General features: G+C 36.6%; 4 protein-coding genes across 6 annotated transcripts; 2 read left to right on the forward strand and 2 right to left on the reverse strand.

Annotated features, from left to right (window-relative positions):
* Window positions 1–2,739: 2,739 nt before the first annotated feature.
* LOC109583356 (uncharacterized) lies at window positions 2,740–3,742 on the forward strand. The gene is made up of 5 exons (XM_019998664.1): window positions 2,740–2,764; window positions 2,816–3,175; window positions 3,220–3,331; window positions 3,388–3,417; window positions 3,468–3,742. Exons 2-5 carry the CDS (start codon window positions 2,848–2,850, stop codon window positions 3,598–3,600), a joined length of 603 nt encoding a protein of 200 aa, XP_019854223.1. The 5' UTR covers window positions 2,740–2,764; window positions 2,816–2,847; the 3' UTR covers window positions 3,601–3,742.
* Window positions 3,743–3,803: 61 nt separating this feature from the next.
* Window positions 3,804–6,732, forward strand: LOC100633346 (ecto-NOX disulfide-thiol exchanger 2-like). 2 transcript variants are annotated; one of them, XM_003387904.3, is made up of 6 exons: window positions 3,804–4,718; window positions 4,897–5,109; window positions 5,260–5,369; window positions 5,417–5,455; window positions 5,606–5,683; window positions 6,094–6,732. In XM_003387904.3, exons 1-6 carry the CDS (start codon window positions 3,857–3,859, stop codon window positions 6,625–6,627), a joined length of 1,836 nt encoding a protein of 611 aa, XP_003387952.3. In that variant the 5' UTR covers window positions 3,804–3,856; the 3' UTR covers window positions 6,628–6,732. The 2 variants fall into 2 exon arrangements, with proteins under 2 accessions (XP_003387952.3, XP_019854236.1); XM_019998677.1 differs by having other exon boundaries at window positions 6,371–6,732.
* A 264-nt stretch (window positions 6,733–6,996) lies between these two features.
* LOC100635234 (uncharacterized) lies at window positions 6,997–14,899 on the reverse strand. 2 transcript variants are annotated; one of them, XM_019998675.1, is made up of 22 exons: window positions 14,836–14,899; window positions 14,684–14,791; window positions 14,455–14,628; window positions 14,198–14,281; window positions 13,646–13,757; window positions 12,118–13,508; window positions 11,609–11,741; window positions 11,286–11,538; window positions 10,915–11,135; window positions 10,518–10,688; window positions 10,219–10,367; window positions 10,096–10,172; window positions 9,013–9,412; window positions 8,801–8,935; window positions 8,679–8,743; window positions 8,570–8,629; window positions 8,106–8,188; window positions 7,918–8,024; window positions 7,479–7,826; window positions 7,373–7,426; window positions 7,227–7,327; window positions 6,997–7,168 (listed from the first exon to the last, which is right to left on the reverse strand). In XM_019998675.1, exons 2-22 carry the CDS (start codon window positions 14,786–14,788, stop codon window positions 7,105–7,107), a joined length of 4,287 nt encoding a protein of 1,428 aa, XP_019854234.1. In that variant the 5' UTR covers window positions 14,789–14,791; window positions 14,836–14,899; the 3' UTR covers window positions 6,997–7,104. The 2 variants fall into 2 exon arrangements, with proteins under 2 accessions (XP_019854234.1, XP_011405110.2); XM_011406808.2 differs by having other exon boundaries at window positions 14,684–14,794; window positions 14,836–14,893.
* A 296-nt stretch (window positions 14,900–15,195) lies between these two features.
* Window positions 15,196–16,530, reverse strand: LOC105313403 (extracellular protease-like). The gene is made up of 2 exons (XM_011406809.2): window positions 16,392–16,530; window positions 15,196–16,339 (listed from the first exon to the last, which is right to left on the reverse strand). The coding sequence occupies exons 1-2, from the start codon at window positions 16,445–16,447 to the stop codon at window positions 15,325–15,327; spliced, it is 1,071 nt and encodes a 356-aa protein (XP_011405111.2). The 5' UTR covers window positions 16,448–16,530; the 3' UTR covers window positions 15,196–15,324.
* Between the last annotated feature and the right edge of the window lie 1,691 nt (window positions 16,531–18,221).

Below are 18,221 nucleotides of genomic sequence, written 5' to 3' on the forward strand. Positions count from 1 at the left end.
TTAGTTCTACTGCTAAATGTTTAACTGTTTTAATTTTTGATTTTTTGTTTTAGTACCAGCAACTGCTCCCTCTTCTCTTACTGAGGTCAACAAGACAACTACCACTATCACTGTCAGTTGGACTGCACTTGATTCATCTGATGCTGATGGATATGTAGTCAATGTCACTAGTGACACAGACACTGTGCAGACAGTACAGGTGGAGGGAAGCAGTAATAATACAATCACACTGAATGGACTGAGAGAACTAACAACTTATAACATCACAGTCAGAGCCTATCAGCAATTACTAGGACCTGCTAGTACAATCAGTGTCTTCACTCTGTGTCAGCAAGAAAGTATCTTGAATTAATATCTAATTAGAAATATGAGTATTGATTTAATAGGTATTTATTTAGCACATAATGAAAACTGCTATCCTAATCGATCATACTTTTGGGATAGTAGTGTCAATGCAGTAACAGAAGCTATATCATGTGTGTTACCTGGCACTAGTCTAACTACTGGTCAGTGGGTTAGAGTTGCTGATCCTGATGATCCTGTTGACTGTAACAATAATAGTGCCAGTGATTCTTTTCGTTGTACTAATGTCACTTCACCTGCTACTCTCAATCTTTATCTTGCTCAGGGACTACCAGCAGCTCAAGAAGGCTGGTACAAGTGTTGTCTACCCACTGATTGTTCAGATCCTAACACTAACATCATCTTTGCTAATATATTCAGTAAGGAAGACTATGAAATCACTTAATGATGTAATAATATTTATTTCTAGGATATGCAGAGATAGAATCATTTACTGTTGCTGATCTTCCTTCTGATATGACAGTATATCCTCAGGAATACAAACTGAATTGTACTAAAATTGGACACTATGGGTATGGTATTAGTATGAGCATTGGTGGTACTTTATTGGCTAATTATACTAATTGTAATGATGATAATATATCCTTCACTGAACTAGAAGATGATGATTTTAACATAATAAGATATACTGTTACTATCACATGGGATGGAATGACTGTAAGTAGTGGATCAATCAGTCAATCAACCACTGGAGATCAAGTGTATCAGTGTGTACTGGATAATCTTGATGGTACTGATAGAACACGTACTTTAACCATAAAAGGTAATGATAAGGATGCTAATAATTATGTACATATGTCTCCCTATTAGTACCAGCAAACGCTCCCTCTTCTCTTACTGAGGTGAACAAAACAGCTACCACTATCACTGTCAGTTGGACTGCGTTTGATTCATCTGATGCTGATGGATATGTAGTCAATGTCACTAGTGATACAGACACTGTGCAGACAGTACAGGTGGAGGGAAGTAGTAATAATACAATCACACTGAATAGACTGAGTGCACTAGCAACTTATAGCATTATAGTCAGAGCCTATCAACAATTACTGGGACATGCTAGTACAATCAGTGTACAAACCTTACCAGGTATTGCTACTGCACCTTTTAATGTACTTGTAACATTGTCGATGTGTTTCTAGTTATTAATTCAATCAATTGGACACTAGTCTCATCGATTACACAACTCAATAACACTCAATATCGTATTGACTGCCTCACAACTACTGATATAAATCCTTCAACTGATGTTTACTGGTTAGTGAATGGAATGATGAAGAGTAACTCAATGTATACATCAATTGATGTTCTGACATACAACAACACACTACTGATATATCCTGATCCACTGGGAGTGTCAGTTAATGTTACCTGTATAGCAATGATTGGAGGAGTCAACTACAGTCAATCTGTGATATTACATGGTATGATGGTATGATTACACTTAAATCAATAGTAGATACCTTCTTTTCTAGCTCCTACTGGTCCTCCAAATATAGTGAGAGGGTTTATATTAAATGCTACTTGTATCAAAGTGAGCTGGACCACATTATCAGAGACTAATGGATATGTGATTGAGTATACTACTGGAGGTGTAACCAGGAATGTAGTATCTATCAGTGCAGATAAAATTGTACTAACAGATCTCTCACCAATGAGTACCTATACCATCAGTGTGTACTCATATATAGACCTTCCTTCAGTTAATAGTACAGTAACAGTGTTAAGATTTGATGGTGAGTTATTATCATTAAGAGAGTGTAATTGATATCTGTTGTAGTTCCTAGTCCAGTAACTAGTCTCTCAGTATCTAATGTCTCAACCACTAGTATTACAGTGAACTGGACTATTCCCAGTAGTGACAACTATGTAACATACTACACCATCTCCTATACTCCATCTTGTCCCCAGTTATCATCAGTGAATGAGACAGTCTCTGTTGCTCCTCATCAGTCCACTACAACATACAGTTATACATGACTAGGTCTGTACAGTGGTATGAACTATACCATCACAGTGAGAGTTGGTAATGTGCTAGGAGGATCTGGCAATAGTTCAATTAAAGGAAAAACAATTTTTTCAAGAGGTACGTATATATTTATTAAATTTAATGTCATTAGTTGTTTTATAGCTCCTACTGGTGTACCTAGTTCTCTAGTTTTGTCACAACCAGTTAATAATCTCACTTGGAATGAGGTCAATTGTTCTCTGCGTAATGGTCTAATCACAGGCTATTCAGTCATTATCAGTAACAGTAGTATCACATACAACCTCACCAGCATTGAAAGATATATCATATTGAATGATCTAGTATTTGGTACTGAGTATAACATCAGTGTAGCTGCTGTCAATTCTGTTGGAAGAGGTCCCTTTAGTGATCCTATTGTAGTAGAGATTGGAATAGGTATGTAATTATTATACTATATCAGTTCTGTGAGAATGTGTCTTTATTTAGTACCTGGTCCAGTTGGTTCAATATCCAGTATCATGAACACTACATGGGCTGTTATCTCATGGAGTGTACCTAGTTATATTCCATCAGACTATCCCATTATCACATATGAGATAGGGTATCATTTCTTACAGTCTCGCAACTGTACGGTGGCTAGTTTTGCTAATGAGTCATTGGAGTTCTTTTGTATAGTCAGTACATTTACTAACATTACTGGTCTCAATAAAAGCACTTGCTATATTTTTGGTGTACGTGCATATACTGTTAAAGGGCATGGGTACTGGAAATTTATTACTAATGAGACATTGGAATTACCTTCTGTTCCAACAGTTACAGTTACATATACTGTAACTTCAACACCAAGTATTGAAATTATTGTTATTAAATTCATAATTTTTTTCTTTTAGTTATCACTTCTTCTGCTAGTAATATTGCTTTTGGAATGAGTGCACTAGTAGGTGTATTGTTCATCGTGTTAACTGTCAGTATTGTTATCAATATTTGTTTAATTATTTTACGGTATGTTAAAACTTTGTTTGCCAATAGAATCATAATTTGTTATATCCTATTTTTAGTATGAAATCTAACTCAGTTAAGCATACAAGGTAAATTAATATTAGTGCTAAATGTCTGGTGTGCATACATTGTCTAATAGATCTGATGATGATATTGCAATGCAAGTATGTGAACCATATGATCTTCACAAGACTAAACTAAGGGAAGAGGAAAGTGTCTATGATGAATGTGACATGTCACCAGATGCTGTTTATGAGATTATGCCACAATAACTTACTTTTATAGTTTAAAGTGTGTGCGATTATTACGTAGATATAGGTAGTTTATCATGCCACTTTACTGAATAAATAGAGCTAGATACATAAACACATACACTGTTACAAAAAACACTATTATTCCTGTATTCAAGAGGTGTCATTGTAACTTTTGAATGGACACGTGGTGTCACGTGGATGAGTGAGACGTTGTTGCAAGCATCACGTGATTTAGAAGGGACTGGAACGTGTGGAGTTGTGGACTCTGTGATAAATGATGTATCGAGAGGATTATGATGGCCTTCCTTATCCTTCCCGTTATCGTGACTACTATGAAAGAGAAATAGGACGTTATGGTGAGAGGGAGAGACACTCTAGAGGCTACAGCCCGCCGTTAGACGATCCTTATTACCGTGGTGGCCCTGGTGGGAGTGGTCGTCGTGATGATCCCTTCATACGTCCTGGCCCTATCAGGGAAAGGGCCAGAGATCTTGCTAAAGGAGCATATGTTCAAGGATTAGTCACTATTGCCCCTCCTCCTCCCTTTCAATCCACTGCTCCCACTCGAGAGAAACCCTCAAATTGTAATACAGTTTTTGTGGGTACCTTGCCTGAAAGTACCACAGAAAAGCATCTTTATGATATATTCTGTGAGTGTGGCCCGATACAAGATGTACGTATGGCTCGTAACAAGACCTACGGGCATGTTGAATTTAAATACGAGAGCTCAGTTGATAAAGCAATCCAATTGAATAAATGCACTGTATACGTGACCAGCACTAATGGAGATGAGTTCTCTTCTAATATTCAAGTTGACTATGCTCAGTCAAGGGAGCTCTCTGATGCCAAGCGTCGTATGAAATCTGGTGATATTTTACCTTTTAATGCTGCCAATGCTCAAATCGTATCGACTGATTTGCGTAACGATGACACATTTGAGTATGCAGCAAGAAACCTCATCCAGTGGATGGAGAAGGGAAATTGTACGTCTACTACTGCAGGGACATTCTTTGGTCTTTTAAGCTCCGTTAATAATCACTGCTTCAAGCTGGAGAAGGAAATGAAGGCAAAGGATAGAGATGAAGAGGAGTTTTACATGAAGAAAAGGAGCCAACTTCAACAGCTGGTGGTTCAATGTATGTTAAATTTGGTAATAATAACAGTGCATGGAGTTATAGCATTTTGTGTACTTAATTTTTACTACTTTGTTGTCTGTTATTTTTGGCATTTAAAATGTATGTTTTGTAACTTAACAAATTGATTTTTAAGCATACCACATTCTGATTAATAAAATATTGATTTTTTGGCTTCCAGGTGGAACTCTTGATGCTGTTTTTGAAGCTACTTCTGTTAAGAAGACTTGGGATCATTTTACCAAGCCGCAGCGTAAGACCCTCTCCCAATGGAAAGACCACATTAAAGAACTGGAGACAAGTATTAAGACAAACATCAAGAAATCAGTGCCAAGGAAAGATGATACAGATGAACCAGCTGCAAAGAAACAAAAGCAAGATGACAGCAATAATGGTTAGTTAAGGGATTATTAAGTGTAAGAAAGTGTTACAGAGATTTAATAGGTTTTGCTCATTCATTTTTTTTAAGAATAATTAAGAATTTTTCTCGACTGAAAATTTTCTATTATTATGCCTCATTTTGAATTTTTATGTGTGTTTATAGAGTCTTCTGATACCATGGGTGATATAGAGAGACAGTTGTCAAGGGCAGGTCAAGAGATTGAGCAGTTAAAGGTTGATCATGAAGTGGCAGTTGAAAAGAAAGAGAAACAAGTTAGGCAATCCAAGTTATGGATCCTCATTTTGTTGAACACGCATAGATATTGCAATTGAAGACCTTGCTGGCAAAATTCAAGAAGGTATAATAATAAATTAATAATAATATCCAATACATGAATGTATGTGGTTATGTGGTTTTACTGGTTTTCTTTTTGGGGAATTCTATTCCCAGAACTACAGTCTATTAGTCTAATTTTGTTAATAACACTAAATACTTATTCTCTTTATAGAACTGCCCTGATGAATGGGAGAAAATAGTGAGAGGGTCTGCTAGCACTCAACAGAGTAATGATGAGAAGCAATCCCAGGTAAGGAGGAATAGTATGAGAGAATATTGTAGAACACTCAGTATCCAACTAACATAAGATATAAGTTAACAAAACCCACCATTTTCCTTTTTATAGTAAGTTAGTGTCTATTTTTATTAGCTGGGGCTCTTACTAGCTAACATGTAACTTGGCTTAGCATTATAGTTGGCATGGCTTAACAGTTCATAGCAAAGCTTAACATTTCCCTACTAACTTAGCAATGGCTTAACAATACCTAAGTTGACTTTACCAGCTAACATTAGTGGCATAATTATGCTAATAGTTTATAGCAAAACTTAATACTAATACTAGCAAAGCTTAACACCCTCCCTATACTGCAATGGCTTAACTGTCAGCCTATTTTGAGGTGCATGTACTAACTAACTTGAAGAGTAAACACCTCACAACAGGTAACAGGTGTAGAGACAGAGGAGCAGCCAGAGGTTAAGGAAGAAAGTGGGGATGAAGGAGATTGGGAAGTGATTGATGGCGTGAGCATGGATGATCTCAATCGTGCATTAGACAATGGAACAATTGGCGGGGAGAGTTTGGCTGCAGCTGCTGCTGCTTATGCTCAGCTTAGGACGCAAATGGGATCAACAGCAGAAGAAAACACAACAGGATTGAGTGATACTGATATTGCCCTAATTTCCGTAATGGCTGCCTTTTTGACTGTTCATCCTTTAGGAGCCAGTTTTGAAGAGATTGAGATGTACTTTAGGACATTGAACTCAACCTACAACTCCATTTATCTGGAGTCCCTCCTCCACAGGTTGCCAGGAGTCTTCCAGCTCTCTCAAGGAGCAGATAAGAAGCCACGTTGGTGGTTCATGGGATTCCAGACAGTCTCCGTGTCTCAATTTGCTTCCAGGGGTATGGCTGATCAAAGTGATGCAACCCTGGAACAGAATCAGGTGGTTGACATGGTTGATGTAAAGGACTGAGACATTGTGTACTCTATTGTAATCAGTATTCTGCTTATAGTTCTTTTTTGAAAAAAACTTGTAAATAAATTTTATTTTGCATTACTTATGCAGAAATTAAATGTATTTGCCAGCATTCTAAATTTTGCATAGCATTGCTTGTGCATAAAATTGAAATGAAAGGAATATTTGAAACCTTGCTTGCTTCTCTGAGTGTAAATTGCAGTAAACAAGATAGTAACCAAGTTAAGCTTTGTTTAAACAATGAGGCTATTGTGGGTACACTCACACCTTGTTTACATTGTGAAGGGAAAATTTAATTTTAACTGAGTAATTTCTTTTTTGGTAAGAACAAAGCAGTTACTGTACATGTTTATCCTCCCCAATCTTCTGTATGGTACTGGTGGAAAATACTTTTTTTTGTGTAAGTAAAATTAATAAATTATTTGAACAAGGAAATAAAAGGTTAAATTCTCTATTAATGAAGTTACTAAAATGTTATGCTAAAGTTGTATGCTGGTTTGGTTTCTCAATTGTCTTTCCTTTCTTAAATTTCTCGTAACTACAGTACATGTAAAATGAAATATGAAAATCCACAATGATAATTTTCAAAAACTTACATTGTTTCGTATTTGAATCTCTCTTCAGGAGAGAGTGATGGACTAGCTTTCACTAGTGACTCCTCTAAATCCGATTGGGTAACACTGCATGACCTAGACAACTACAAAAGAGAATAAATGGGAGGAAAAAAGACATTATGACTTACTTTCTCTTTGCCTTTTAGTGTGTTGTCACTCTCTCTGTTAAGAAGCTTCTTGACCTTAAAATGAAGGACACAATAATGTTATAAAGACTCACACAATAGTGTTTACCTGATCTGGTATGACTCCAGACTCGGAATTAACTTCAGACACACTTTGGAGACTATTACCACCATCTTTACCAAGCCCAGACTTAAACTGCCAAACTTTCAAAGGATTGGATTGCTGGTGACTGCCAAACATGTTTGTTTCTACTACAGACTGATGATCCGTTGTTTTACCACTATGGATAGTATCACCCAGTGATCTGTGCACCGAGAGAAGCTGAGCATTATACAACAATGCCTTTAGATCAGCTCCTGTAAAGTTTTTGGTAGCTTTTGCTATTTTCATCATATCCACATCTTTTGAGAGAGAGAGCTCATGGCTCAACGCTGCTAGTATTTGATGTCTTACAACCTAACAAAAAATATTACTGTATTAAACATGTTATTTGTAAAAAGTTGTTGAACTGTATTTTCTAAAATAGATCTAATAATATTCATCATACCTCATCCACTGGTACACTACAAAACAATATCTTGTCGATTCTTCCAGGTCTCAGTAGAGCTGGATCAATTAGATCAGGTCTACTGCTAGCTGCCAGTACATACACACCTGCATATGTACATGTAGTGCAAGGAGTTGGAGAGAGAAGTGAAGAGAGTGAAAAGGTGAGGAGAGATTAATACTTTATACCTTGTGTTGATTCTACTCCATCTAACTCTGTTAGCAATTGATTAACAACTCTATCAGTTACTCCTGTTCGATCATGACCCCGTCTAAAAATTATAAATGTGTATAGAGCTATTTCTGAAAAATACCCTGTACTATAGTCCATGTTTTTTCTTAAAATGGCTCCAAAATCAACCCCAATTTTTATTAAATTATTGATACATGTTGATGTCCTTACGCTTTAAGCTGATCCAAGCTCAAATTTTTGAGTTACCACCATTTAAAAATGAGCCAATTTCTAACAAATGCTTTTTTCCAAAAATGGCTCTAAAATCACCCCAATTTCTCATTATAGTTTTTTGACACATATTAAATTCCTTATGCTCTGTAGAAAGTTTGAGTTGATTCTGACTATAATATTTTGACCATTTTAAAAATAAGCTGATTTTCAATACAAAATACATGTTAATTTTTAAGCGTTAACTCACTGTGGAGCTAATGAGTCAAACTCATCAAAGAACAAGATACAAGGTTGAGCTGCCTGTGCCCTATACACCAAAGATCAAATCAATGATTAATTTATTGATACAAGATTACTTTGAAAACAGATCACGCACTGCCTGCTCACTGGCTCCAATGTATTTATTTAATAATTCAGGACCCTATAGTACAATAATTATACAATAAAATCTCATACAACAGTGACTCGGTATTATTACTTTTATGCTAACAAAATTAAGACAGAATTCATTAGCCAGTGCTTCAGCTAATAGTGTTTTACCAGTCCCAGGAGCTCCATACAGCAAAACTCCAGCATGCTGCTTTATGGGGCAAGCTTTAAAAAGTTTTGGATACTAAAAGTAAAATAAAGTTAAAATACATGTAGACAATATGGTGGTGTATAATTTAATGTGAATGCAATTAATAATACTTTAGAAGGCCACAGCATTGTTTCAGTTAGTGTCTTCTTAGCTTCTGTCAGGCCACCGACTCTTTTAAAATTAATTTTTCCTCTGGAGTGAAGTGATAGTCCCTTCAGTGCAGCTGGTAAGTAGTTCTCAAGAACAGAAATAAAATCATCAAGTTTTACATCAGTTCCATAAACAGAGCTTTCTCTCTTAAAACTTCCTGCTACAACAGTTGCAGAAGAGTCCTTCTTCTTTGCAGTGCCCAGGAACTGCTGCTCAGGATCCACTAAGCTCAACCTTTTATTTTCGTATTGTTTAGTGACAGTACTGTGTATAGCTCTCTGCTGTGAGACACTCAAAGCTCGGTCCACTAATACTGAGAGGTCCTTCACTTGAAAACCTTCAGTTCTTAATGCAATGATCCTGTATAAGAGCAATGAAGAGAGAAAGTATTATTATTATTATGCTATTGTGGTAAACATACATAATTAAATTAAATTATTTTCAAATTAAATTTGCTTATTATCAATCAATTCAAATTTGTTGTGTAAATACATGTAATTAAGCCCAAAAATTATATAAATACAATGTATTCACAGGGTTTCCAACAAAGCATGTTAAGAAGCTAAACAGCATGCTTCATGAGCTGACAAGTACTACAATACAGCACATAGATATAGCTTTTTTGGAGCAACTTCACAAATTCATAAAAAATTCAAATTTGATCAGAATCAGCTCAAAGTTGATACACAATATAAGGACATGTATACGTATCAAAACAATTATAAAAATAGAGAATTCTCTTCCATCCATTTTTGATGAAATTTGGTCAAAAACCAGAGGCTATAGCCTTGAGTCGTTGGCCCAATTTTTGGTGAAAATTAAAAAATTTATAAAAAATCAAATTTTGATCGGAATCAGCTCAAATTTTCAACACAAGATAAAAACATACATATGTATCAGGAAAAATTATAAAAATGAAGAATTCTCTCCTTGTGATTTTTGTCAAAATACTCTGTACTATAGTATAGGGACTTTGGCAATAACAAAAAGCCACATGAGCACTATCCCAAAATCCTATGGAAACCCTGTGCATCCATACATACCTAAAATCATCAGGTGACAGCAAAGGTTGCTTTGAATAATCCCTCATTATTGCTTGGAGTATTTCTATGCGTTGATTCTAATATTATAACATAAATTAGACAATTCTTTATAATAATCCTCACCAGATTAGGCGGCTTCATCTCAACGACATGAAATAAGTGTCTCCCTCTGAACTGAAGGAGTGATGGATGGAGGGATTGCCTGCTGGATGAAGTTGCTATTATCAAGCAGTGACAAGATGATCTCATTTCTGTTAGGAAGTCTAATATAACTGAATAGAGAGAAAAAAAAGCAAAAGAAAAAAATAAGAGGATTAATTGATATTATGTGAATGTTAAGGACAAAAGATAAAGGGAGAAAGAGGAGAGGGAAGGGAGAAAGGAAATAATGAGAGAAGGTGAAATATATTAATGTACAATACCTTGTGCATTCTTTGTATTAGCCAGTGCTTCACCAGATGCTTCCTTCTGTGCATCATTAATGTGACGTGCAATCTCATCCAAATCATCTAAGAGTATCACTGAGGGCTGGTGGCCTCTGGCTTCTCTTACTATGCCAGAGAGACGCTTCTTAATCTTATCTACTCTTTTACCTGATGAGAGAAAGAGAGAGAAAGAGAAGGGAGAAAGAGAAAGAGAGGAGGGAGAATAAAATAAAAATAAACGAGAGATATCATCATAAATTAAATAATTAGATAATAATAAAATAAAAAAGATAAGAGAGTGAGACGATAAGATAAAATTAATAGTAATAGCTCCAGTGTTGGATTTGAAGGAGTGAGGAAGAGAAAAGGAAGGAAGGTAGTATTACATACTCACCTCTTAACAAAGTGCAGTCCAATATTATAACATGAAACTGCCATATTGATTTTGATATTGCTTTACAGAGTAGCATAGAAAGAGAGGTCTTGCCACACCCACTCACAGTACCAGCACTGCCCCCTCCTCCTGTACCACATATCAGGAGAGAGGAGTGTCTCCTCTGAGAGTACACCTCCATCAAATGTGAATAGCAGTCATGGAGTAGCTCCTCTATAGCACTAAAAGAGAACAAATAGTTAAATGATAAAGAAATATACAAGGGGAACAGATATAATTCCATCTTTACTCCATTAAAAAAGGAGAAGTTGAGAGAAATATAATAAAATTAAGGAGAGAGACAGAGGAGGATTGGTGGATATAATATGTACCCAAATCTATCCATTCTGATGGTATCAATCTCAGAAGGTGTTTCATCAAAAGGCATTAAAGTTCCCACGATTCCATTAGCATCACTATTATGAGTACTGTAATACTTGATCTCAACACGACGAGAGTTCTCAGTCTTTATGTCTTGAGTGCTCAACTGGAATACCTTGATGGGAGTCTCTTGAACTGGAACTATAGGCTTCTCTATTTTACATGTTATACGGAAATGCATCACAATAGATGATGAATATAACGCTATAGGAGAAAGAAGAAATAAAACAATAATAATTATTAGAAGAGAGGGTTCAGAATTAAAGTCAAGTACCTTCAGGGGCTTTTGGCTTAAAGTGAAGTGGTACAACCATATTATCCGTAAAAAAGCAGTTGAATTTGTTCCTGCTACAAACTCCAACCCATTCCTTGAAACTCCTCAGTACGTCACGATGCATTGGTCTAAACTATGCAATAAATGATACAAGAGCTGCTAAATTGCATACTGGTGTGCATTGTAAATGTAAATGTGAAAAAGCTCCATTATACCATATAGCGGAAAATTTTGGAGGGATCAAATTGCTAAAATTTGTTGATTGGCAAGTTTTAATTTGGCAAATTAGTAGCCACGTGCCACTGAGTATGCGTATAATGGCTCAAAATGGCAGATTTTATTTCCCACTATAAAGTAACAAAAATTTAAAATATGCATAGCAACTATGAGACAAAGCAACTACATGTACACATACAATGTCAGGGTCACTTTGCTTTATACTATTAAATTAGACCGTTGCTTAAATGATGATAGACTCTATAATATCATATTTATAATAGCAGACATACTTTAAAAGGTGCCAAGAGATCTAAAGTAACCGAAATCTTGTTCCTTTTCACATCAACCCTCCAATCCTTATTTACTTCCTCAATGAGTACATAAGAGTGAGCACTAGCCCCTAACTGCTGACACAGGAGACTACCAAGAACAACATGACCAGGCAGTACAGGTATCCCACCAATCCTCTTAACCATTGAGTCTTTCTTAACAGATGCTGGACTGTGAGCCGGTGAATTACTTGCCTCGCGAGACTGGGAGACTTCCTCAATAGTGTGACTGAGTATTGAAAGCTTCCTCTGCTCAGAAGGTATATGAGTAACAAGGTGCATATGAGCAATGACAGTAGTACAGTAGTAGTTACTAGTGGTGGAGGCTTCTGATGGAGGAGGTACCACGGGTAATGCGGAAGCTGATAGAGTAGGAGAGGGTGTGTTTCTTTCCGGAATTAGATTTGATAGCCGCTCTAAGATGCTACTCTTGTTGCTTACTAGACTAGTAGAAGAGGCATTGTTAGTTGACTGCTCTGGCACTGTCTGCTTCTCTTTACTGGTAGCAGTAGTGCCGTTGTTGCTGTTGGACTTTGGGGCAGGAGGAGGAGTACAAAGAGTTAGTCGAACGAGAAAAGAGTTATTAGTCAAGTTGTGATGGTGAGGGACAGAGAGAGGGTTCACATATACATCATACACATTGTCTTGTCCCCATATCTTGTGGGCCAGGTCAGGTTTAAGAGTCTGGACTCTCACAGAGAGCGAAAGTGGGAGAGACGAAACGGGAGGATAATCTGGTACATGTAGCTCAAAATCAGACTGACCCGACCAAGAATGTTGCTTTATATGTCCATGCCCACCGCCACCACTGCCACCTCCTCCTGTAGGATTAGAAGTATACGAACGAGAAGGTGACAGTGATCTCTGTGATAATGGAGGCCTATCCCCATCCTGTGGAGAGCCCAAGCTAAGATGAGAAGAGCGAGAGTGGAGCTCAGAGGAGGGACCTGTCCCTGAGGTCATAGAGTCAGGACTCTTATTCCTCTGAAGCCACGAGCCAAAAGCATTGATACTACTACTCAAAAACTTCACTAGGCCTTCATCTTCCTCTTCTCTTTCAAGGTCACCGTCATTAGTCGAGAGACTATCAAACCTATCTATCGTGTTACAGAGGTTAACAGTCGAGATGTTACCATCACTAGTTGTTAGTCTGTGACGGAATGGTCGATTATTTTTAGTGAAGGATGGCTGCTGGCTCTGGACTGACTGGTTGCTTTCCTCTGAGAGTGAGCTCTCTGATCTATCAGGAGGGAGAGGAGAGGCAGGAGTATTGGCTGGTGTGATATGAAGATTGACAAATGCATCTTTAGCTAGCAATAGCCATGAAGGAGATTGAGAATCACTGGAAGAGCCTAAAGCAAGAGAATAAGGAGTGGGAAGGAGAATGGGATGAGGATAATTAGAAGAAAAGGAAGAAGAAAGAGGAATAGATAATGATAAAGAGTGTGGAGTTACATGTACGTGTGTACATATAAGAAACACTACATACTTAGTTTGAGACGTATTGGCTGGTTATTGATCCATATTGGAAAAGGAAACTTAGTAGATACAATCCGAATTTGATTTAGCATTTCATATTCAATAGTTTCTCTATTGCACTCCTAAAGTATTTGAAAGATGACACATACACGTAATACATAAGGGCACTCTCAAATAGAACATTTGATATCCCAACCTAGGACACTTCTATGATAATGGGGTACTTTTACAAAGAGGTTGCACCATGCACACACAAACACACTATCTGTTTATCTTGCCTAGGAAAGTTTTAGAATTGTGGTCAGAAGGGAAAGAACTTTTTGGAATATTTGATGCCCGGAGACATGCTGTTCCAGTATAACAACAAGTCTAAAACTATTGTGGCTGCATTCATTAAACAATATATGGGCATAGTACAACCCCTCCAACTATGCTAATAGCAACATTATTTTTGTATTGACGGCTACTAATCAGCAATGACAGTAAATTCTTTTTTAAATATGCATAATTCATGTAGCACTACTGTGAGGTAAAGAGAAAGAGAAATAATTATAATTATTACCAGTATCTCATAATCATTGTCATTAACTGGTACAGCATTAATCTTCTTACACACAGGTATATCGGGAATACACTCAACTGTAACCTATAGGACAGTAAAAAACAATAATCAATAATAAATAATAACTAATTACGTTAAATATAAATTCAGGACTGCCAGACAAAATAAAAATAATAATTAATATAAATCCAGTAAGCTTTGCTCATGGCCCAGTATTGTTTAAAGACTGCTATAGCGCACATTATTATAAAACTCACCATTTGCCCTTCTTTTATTTTAAGACATGATGCATATTCAATGTCAATCTCAAGATATTCACTTTCACTGCTGCTTGACTTTCTTATGCTTGAAGGCAGAGCTGGCCGTTTTGAGAAGCTAGCCATTAGGCTGGTACTATCTGGAAACACTATTCTGACTAAATGCAAGTCATCCTGTAGGTAGAGGACATTGCGTAAGTGAAGTTGGAGTGTTCAATGTCTTAATTACCACTGATGATGGCTTCAGCCAGGTTATCCATTCTCGTGGCAAACCGTGTACAAAACAGTCACTGTGTTTGCCAAAGTATAGCTTTGCCTTCCGTCTCTGAGCCATCACCTGCTGGTTGACAACAGTAAAAGAACAAAGACAAAGCAACATACCAACTCTGAACTATCCTCTTCCAATTAGGCGGCCATCTTATAGCTACTAGCTAGTCCCACCCAAACACGTCACACACTCACGTGATAAAATCACGTTTTGTCACGTGTTGCTAAAAATGCAAAAAAAAAAAATCTGTAACCTGTGTATCTATCTTGCTTTTACCAGTCTTGCTACAATCTCATAGTGTCATTATGATTTATTAATCAACCCTAACATATCCTGGCCCATAATTATGGCATGCATGTATGGTCTATGTCTCGTTACAACTTACAAAAGCACTTTTGCTTTTGTCGCATGGCTATGCTCAATTTCAATAATTTAAATTCAATATTATTATTAATGATCAATAAGCCAAGAGATAATTGACTAATCAAAAATGTAATATTACAGTTAAACAAAAAGAGGCCTAAAGCAGCAAAAATAAACTGTACATGTCCTATAGTGTTCCATGAGTCCAAAAGTTCTTGGCTTTTAGCTGCTGAGCTCTATTACTGAGCATCACAATAGTGATAACAGTAATTATCAGCATTCTTGACTGCATTAGCAGGATCGTTTTTAGCTAACTCCTTGCACTTGGAACGACCATAGTAGTCAGTACCTCCAGACTTATAGTCAATACGACCGGCATAACTATGAGACCATTCATGAAGCAGAGTACCCTCCTTGCTTTCAGCAGATGTACTGCAATATGTTTGAGATTTGTAGTACAAGTTACAAAGATAGACGGTATTTTTAACATTCGACAATACATAGGCATAGGTTTTAGCACCACATCTCGGGCCATTGTTGTAGTATGTTACAACATTGTTAGTTATTCCACTTTTTACATCTGTATATGTTTTCTTAGCTGTAGCTGTCCTTCCAGCATCGTATCTACCAAACCATGTAATAGATACAGTAATATTACCAACTTTATTTTTAGCTCTATCAGTTCCAGCGCAGAGCTTCTTATGAGCATCCAGTGTTTTACTGTTGTTAACATTGCCATTAGAGAAACTAGCACTGCCACAGGCTTCAATGTGAACAGTGTAATCAATTTTTACTTCTTCTATCTTTGGTTTCGAGAGAACAGAAGTGTCTTCCAAATAAAGTTGAACGGATTCACGTACAAATGATCCCCTGAGCTGATGAATAGACATTGCACTCATCTCATTCACTGACAAATACTGTAAAGGTCTACTGTATTGTACAGTGTAGAGACCATCAGTATCAATGCTAAATATATCAGTGATTTGGACAGATGCAGAAATGCTCTCACCTCCCTTCAAGAGTACAAACTCATCCTTTGCAGGAGGGGCACAACGCATAATAATACCTTCATATTCCAGTGGACGACCGTCAAGAGAGACAGAAACAAATTCAGAGTTGAGTCCTTCAAGAGGAGTGTTACGTTTCAGTAGATAAAGATCCTCATTTGCATTGTTGGTAAACTCAAAAGAGCAAGCAACTGCAGAAAGTGCTTTACCACAAGCCATGTCAAGAGAGATTGGCCAGCCATTAGCACTGCATGTACAAAAGAAAAGTAAGATTGATTTGATATACTGTAGTAACATACCTCAGAGCACAGGTCAGGTAAGTAACCAGACAGAAGAGTGAGAGGAGAGTCTTCATGATTCCTTTCCTTGATATACTATAGACAGTGTTCCTTTTTCTTGTAAGATGTTTTCTTCTTTTAGTGAGAAGTGATTCACTACTGCTAGTCACCTCCTTATATACTATTATTAGGTACCTCATCAAAATTCATTAGCAATTAAGCAAAACTGACCAATCAGAGGCTAGCTGCACGACATCATTTTGACACGAGACCTGAAATTGTAAAACTGAATGGACTATTGTTCAGTTGAGGTGTCAGTCAAAGTTATAGTGACTAGTTGGCTTTCTTATTGCACACGACTACTATCATATAGTGACTAGTTGGCTTTCTTATTGTACATGACTACTATAATACCATAGTGACTATAATAGTTGGCTTTCCTATTGCATAACAACTATAATGTAGCAACTCAATACAAGGATACAGTGTACTGTATACTTGTAAACAACTTATATACATGTGTGCTTCAAATTGGCAACAAGCACATACACTGTACAGCTATCAAAGTTTTAACCAGCTACTAAGCAACCATGCAGCTAGTGACATGTAATTACATTTTGAGATTTGATTCATTCACATGCACATGAGAACTTGCTATTATTGTTATTAAAATGGAAGTTGAAAACACTATTTATAAACTTATGTATACTATCAAGTTTGTATATAGAAGCAGCTTTTGTTGTTACTTTTTACTTTGATCTGCAGTCAATTTAGCAGATTTCCTAAAACACATGCAACTGTATATGTGCATGGGCTTACATTGTGACCCAATCGCCAACTATACTGCCCATTAGATATAAGTTGTTTACAGTATACAGTACACTGTATCCTTGTATTGAGGTACTACATTATAGTAGTCATGTGCAATAGGAAAGCCAAAACCAGACAATGTCCGCCAGACATGTACACACATATACTATATATGCTGAATTTAAAACATGTGTTATGCCAAATAATAGTAGTATGTAATTTAGCAATTACTACCTTTGCTTTTGCTTCCGAAATGGAGAATATTCTTTCATACCCCAATACTGAATCCAATACAAGGGACACGGTTAGGGACCTGGTCGGGGAGAAACAGTAATTAACATCAAAAACACAACTAATAATGTTGCTTTAAAATTATACAGAGAAGACAAAAGTTTACATGGTTTATATGTTCCTCATGTCACAAAATTTTAAAAGTAAGGCAAGTCTCACTATCAAACTACCACAAACCCACAAAATTTACACAAAGCTGGTTGTTGAGACAACTATTGGTATTTATGAGAAGCTGTCCCATGATAGCCTTAGCATGTTTCACGAGGATAAAAGGAAAGTGAGTAAGTGAAAGCTGTCATAAGTTCATATTAAGTTGTACACTTGTACTTTACCGTAAACAAAATTTTTGGAGGAGCCAAGAATGTCCCTGTACTATATCTCTTTAATAAATAAATGACGATTTGTATTCAATTTATTACAGACTCACCTAATAGTTACCACAATGTGAACAGAATTGTGAACAGTATGGTGATAATAAAATGTACATGTACAAGTACAAGCAGAATGTTACCTTTTTCCTTTACTGTCAAACATTCCTACTAGGTCGTCATAGCAACCACCCCCAGATATAGTGGAGTATCCTTTGATTTAGGATCAATAGAAGAATCGTCTAAAGGGGGCCGAGTTAATGGGTGGATTTAAGGACAATACAAAAAAGAATGAATGAAATTAATCATATATATACTTTAACTTTTAAAGAGGCTTTTACAAATTCATAAAAAATCCAATTTAAAGCAAAATTAGCTCAAT

This window comes from Amphimedon queenslandica, unplaced genomic scaffold (genome assembly GCF_000090795.2).
Source record: "Amphimedon queenslandica unplaced genomic scaffold, v1.1 AMPQUscaffold_13310, whole genome shotgun sequence".
Taxonomy (NCBI): domain Eukaryota; kingdom Metazoa; phylum Porifera; class Demospongiae; order Haplosclerida; family Niphatidae; genus Amphimedon; species Amphimedon queenslandica.